Here is a 5,815-nt window from a genome sequence, read left to right as displayed (position 1 = left end):
GACATCTCACAGATCTTTGTGGAAAACCAATTGAGAAAGATAAACCTCATGTGATATCTGAGTGGAAATGCAGTTTAATCTTCTTTTACATACTTGCCATCCATAAACAGAGTAAACAGATGTAATGGGAAAAGGATGTTTTCACATATCAGTTTAAACCTTGGAATGTTCCTACTATGTCATGATCATAGCTCTGATGACAACATATTGGACTGTATTAAGGGATCATACCCATTCCTGAATAATCACATATTTACTTTCCTGTCCCACACTGACCTCAAAAATTTAATTATATGCTTTTCAGTGCAAATAAACACAAGGGGACTGACTGTGGCATAGCTATGGGACACAAGAATATGAATAAAGTAGAATAGTAAGCCATCTTTGAACTTCATTCTTGATTGCAAGATAACAGTCTCCAAAATGCAGAGAAACACAAAGAAGCTCATGAGCAGCAGGATGGTCCGGGTGGCCCTTTGCTCTAGAGATGCTTTTGGAGACAGGCTGGTGCTGTGAAGATGCCAGGCCTGCTTCATGTGTCTGTACAAGAGAGCCACCATGTACCCACTGGAGAGGACCATGAGACTGATAAGAAAGGCTTCCCTGAAGAAAAACAATGTGGAAAATGTGCTTTGTCTGGAGTAACTCAGGGGTAGAAGTGAGCAAGACTGAGTAACATACATAAAATTATCTGAGGTTGAATTGGAGACGGCGCTATTTGATACCAAGAGGTAACTGCTAAAAGACATGTAGAGAACACAAAGAAAAAGGGCACAGGAGATGTGATGGAGAGATTTATGTTTAAACTTGTGTAAACAGCAGCTTCTAGGGCTGAGGATGATGGTCCAGAGGACATTCAGCAGACAGGCAGCACAAAGGGAGAGGCCCCTCGAGAACCTGTGCACATAGATAAGGGATTGGCATGTGGTGGGGTCCCACCTCCCCTGAGACATAAACATGTCTGCAGCTATGAGTCCCATAGTTAGCAGCATCAGTAGTTGAGTCAGGGTCAAGAAACCAATGGCGAGATCAATGGGTTTAGGCCTGTGCGCACCAATGAGCATGCAGAGATGGAAGACGAAAAGGATGCTGTTGGCTGAGATCCCAACACTCATTTCAGAGAACAAGGTGATTTTAATGTTTGTGTTAGTGTGGAGTATGCTGGCCTTATTCATTGTGTGTGTATTTGCAAGTATCAAAAGTCTGAGGAGAAAAGAGAAAACTCTTCATTACAATTACTGCTAATGAAGCATTACCCACCAACACTGAGCTGGCAACAAGATGTCAATTCATCCCAATTATAACTTGTCTAATTGGAACTCAGCACCAGCTCACAACTCCTTGAGACGATCCCCATAGTCCTCACTGTCCCCACTGTCCTGATGCTTCTCAAACAAAACTGAACTCTGCAGACCATAGTGGGGCTGTCTCAGAATACAAACTTTCTGGTACATTAAACATTTTCAGAAGTTATAAAAAAATTTCCTCTCCTGGTCCACATGTTTGGTTTATTAAGGGGTAATAGCTGCATCTCACTTGATTGTCAGACACACATGCACAGGATCATTTATCTCAGTGCCCTCTTCCCTGCTGGTCAAGTATTCATTCACCTTCTTTTTCATTCATTCATTATTCATTCATTTTCTTTGTTTCTTTCTCTTCTTCTCTCTCCCCTTTGTCCCCCTTACCTCTGAGTCCTCCTCCTCCTATTCTCTCTCTCTTTCTCTCTCTGTCTCTTTGTCTCTCTGTCTCTCTCTCTTTTCAGTTTTTCTCAGGGTTTCTCTATGTAGTCCTGGTTGTCCTGGAACTCACTTTGTAAACAAAGCTGGCCTAGTACTCGGAGATCCTCCTGCCTTTGCCTCCTGAGTGCTGGGATTCAAAGCATGCACCACCACTGCCCAGCCAAATGTTCTTAATAAATCTCCAGAACAAATAATTACCAGTTTGGACCCTGAATTGAATCCTACTGACTATCTGCCATTCATCGACGTGTGACCATAAGCACTCAGAAGATGAGCTCCAGTCAGCAACTCTGGAGCATATGCACAGTCATGGAGACCCTAGGTGTGAAGATGCTACATACACACCAAGAATGGAACTGTTTCTAGCACAGAGTGATCTCTGTACAGGTCACCTGCTGGTTTTCTCATGCAGTGGCCTGGGAGACAGAATGCAGCTCTGTGAATGACTGATCAGCTCCTTCCCTGCATGAAACAGAAAAGAAAAAAATTACCCGAAAATCTAGAATGATGGAGACAAGTTCACTTTCCAGAGAGTTTGAAATCTTGGTCTTTCTCTGAACTCTGGTAAGTGACTCTGCCTCCAACCTATGAATTTAATCTCCAGCCATGAGATCCAGTATGGTCTGAGTTCAGGGTGAGCATACTCCTTTTTTTCCCCTCTTTTGACAGGTAAAATCAGGGTAGTAAACAAAACTACAATTACAATAGACTTAGGGCCATCTCATTCTAAGGTCATAAGTAAATGAAAAGTGTTCACCCAGTCTTGAGGGATGGGCTCAACAAGAGTCTTAAGTCTCCATTGCCTTCAAGGTGTAGGGGACTTGGCCAGACTTCAGGGATGTAGGAAATTCAGTGGGCATTTTATGTAGAGCTCATCATTTCCTTTAATGACGATTAAATACACACAAAGTATATAATATTGTAAAAAGTTTCCCAAATAAACATTAATGAATTATCAACTGAAAATCAAGGGTGTGAGATGAAATAACTTTATAGCTTTTCAGAACATATTGCACTGTAATACAGTATACTGACAAGAAGCAAAAATGTTTTCAATGATCTAAGTATTTGTTCTTATATCCACAGATGAGTGTAACCCCCACTTCTCAAAAACAAAACTTCTCTTTGCAGCAGAATGAGATCAGTACAGAAAACCACAGCTGATCAAGATGTAGAGTTGTGGATCCTAGTCTTGGTGGACCCATCTACCAAAGAACTCCTGTAAGCAAGGCTCAGAGAACATTGCTTCTGAAGATGGCATGGAGAGACTGAAAGCAGGGGTTAGGGAATTCACTGTGAGATTGTGTCTCTCAGTAGAGTTAAGGAGCTACAGCAATAACCTTACCCACATGAGTGCCTAAACACGAGCTAAACATGGACAACAACACTTAGACATGCCAAGTTACAGGAAAACCACTGCTCAGCCCTTCTCAAAGAACTACAGGAAACTAAGGAATGCCAAGAGCAGGAGCAACAGTCTTCTCCAGGGAAGAGCACACCAACTGGTAGTCCAAAATGAAATTATCAGCCCTGAAAACATGCAAACACGTCACATTATACAGACTGAGCAGGTCACAGTTATGCATCTGAGACTACATATGTATATAATAACAATTAAAGAAAAGAGGCCGTGAACATGAAGGACAGCACAGGGAAGATTTTTGGATGTGTTTTGAGAGAGGAATGGGAAAGGACATATTATATATTTACATAATAAGCTTAAAAATCAATGAAATACTTATAAAATGAGGGAATAAGGAAAATGTTAAAATTCATAATTGCTTGATAAGAATGAATAATTCAGAGCTGAAATGGATACTTGATAAAAACAATAATTTGAGTTTCCTCACATAAAAATTCTATAACAGCAACACAAAATGCTAGTTCTTCAAAAGATTGGTGGCCACCAGGCACAGAGAGTCATGATTAAGCTCTTCAGATTTTTCTTTCTGTGAATCTGTGGAGTTCCTCATAATGCCCTTGCTCCTCCCTGACCTCAGTCTCAATGAAGAGAAGTCAGCGGTGATGACAAGGAAGGAACAGGAAAGAAAAGAAAGAGGAGGAGGAAATTCAGTTCCATCAAGAGGTGACATAAAATAACAGTTTAAGGCACACAGCCAATATGGTTGTGTCTGTGCCATGATAACCCCAGAAAAATAAACAGTAATCAAGCCTTCAGGACAAAGAGTAGCTGTGCACACTGGTGCTCAACCTGAACGTCAGCTTGTGACCTGTGTGCACCCATAATGGTAGCCATGGGTTTAATACACACATTTCGTGGAGGAGAAAGTACACATTGGTAAGATTTCAAAAGTTTAAAAAACTTGAAATGTATGCATTCACTAACAGCTACTAACAAAATAATCCTAATATATGTTTATCTCTTACCATTTTTATGAAAGGAAAGGTTTTTATGTTCCAATAAATACAAAAACACATAAATACATACACACACAAACATGAGAGAATGAGAGGAGAAGAGAGAGGGGAAGATGGAGGAGGAGAGGGAGAAGGAAAGGGTGAGGAATTGAGTCTTACAAAGATATCACATTGTCAACCCAGGGAGAGGGTTGTCAACCTCTGTAGAGTTCGGTGCAGGCTGTGCTATTTTTAGGGTGACTTCAGTAACTACAGCCCTGAAAAACATAAATCACTTAGGGAAGCCAGGCCTTCTCAGGAGCCAGGAATCTTCAGCCATATTCATGGCATCATGGCTTCAGGAGATCATTGCTTTGAAGGCACTGCAGAACCATGTTAGTGTGGAGGAGAAAGTTCACAGTTGCTTCCTCTCTGCAGAAAAAGCTGAGTAGAATGACTCAATGTCATGTGTCACTGTGAGCACCAGCTTGTCTGGAGTGAGACAAACAACAGCCTTAAGCCACCTGCCAGCTCCTGTCTTTGCAGCCCCCTCAACTGTGCCTATGTGAAGGTCTGTAGGAAATTCTGGGCTAATGCATCATTTGTATACAAAACATTATGGTGACTAAAAGCCCTTCGTAGAAAAATTGCTGTCTTCCCAGATGGTAGTCCTCACATGAATGCCTACTAGCCCATCACAGGAGATCAGAGAACATGACAGCCACTTCCTGCCATCAGAAAAGTTATGTAAGAGAAAGCCTTTTGCTCAACAGCTCAGGCTTCAACAGCCGCCTGTGTCCTTGAGATTCAATTGCACTGTGCCCTAAAATTACCTTTTTTAGCATGGTCTATCACATTTCCTGCAGAAAGAATTGGTGTTCTGTACACAGAGAAAGGACCCGGATTGGTGAAATAAATTCCCTGTGAAGAGGCCACATTGGGGACAAGAAAGGAAAGGCTTAGAGGGTAGAACAGGAGAACATAATACACCTGGAGCAAGAAATATCCACAAGAATCCTGAACATTCCCTGTTAAAGCAGCTGTGAGGGCTTCAGCTTCTCAGGGCAACAAGGTTAGAGACCCTGTTCTGTATGGAGTCAGGAAGCCACAACTGTAAACACTGTGTCATCCCTCAGTTACCTGAATCATGGACAGCCTGAGATCCATGACATCATCAAACAGGCCTCAGACAGGTGACCAGTGTTCAGCACAGCAGTGGCCTGAGCTTGTGACCTGGAGTGAAATAGAAAGTGGAAAGGAGAAAGGAAGCCCTTCTGTAGAGGTCACTGCATGCTGAGTGCTTATGGCCCTGTGGGTGCACTGTAGCCAGGGAGGAGAAAGGAAGGGAATGATGTCTGTGTCCTCCTCTACAACTTGGGTACGGCCTGCCCATTCCCGGAAGCTGAGAGGCTGGGTAAAGAGCATGTCTATGTCTGGGCTGAGCAGAACCTGTCCACCCTCATGTTTTTGAAGCTGTGTGTTCGTGTTTGTCGCCATCACATGGCTCACCTGTACAGTGTCACATCACTCTCCTCCCCTGCTCTGCCTCCCCATGCAGTGAACAGAGGGGTTTGGAAGGTGGGACTAGCTCTGCTTCATCAAAGTGGGCTGTGTTTGTAACGGAGTTACACTGGGCAGTATCCTCCAACAATTCTACTTGGAAAGCTCAGAAAACAGTGGGGAAAAGCCACCAGGGACCTAGAAAAGGAAAACTG

The 5,815-nt window shown here is 42.7% G+C and overlaps 1 protein-coding gene across 1 annotated transcript; it reads right to left on the bottom strand.

Moving 5' to 3' along the window:
- Positions 1 to 245: 245 nt before the first annotated feature.
- Positions 246 to 1,175, bottom strand: LOC132654002 (vomeronasal type-1 receptor 44-like). The gene has a single exon (XM_060383310.1). It carries the CDS (start codon positions 1,173 to 1,175, stop codon positions 246 to 248), a length of 930 nt encoding a protein of 309 aa, XP_060239293.1.
- Positions 1,176 to 5,815: the final 4,640 nt, after the last annotated feature.

This window comes from Meriones unguiculatus, chromosome 5, assembly GCF_030254825.1.
Source record: "Meriones unguiculatus strain TT.TT164.6M chromosome 5, Bangor_MerUng_6.1, whole genome shotgun sequence".
Taxonomy (NCBI): domain Eukaryota; kingdom Metazoa; phylum Chordata; class Mammalia; order Rodentia; family Muridae; genus Meriones; species Meriones unguiculatus.
This window is presented reverse-complemented; position numbering and strand designations above follow the sequence as displayed.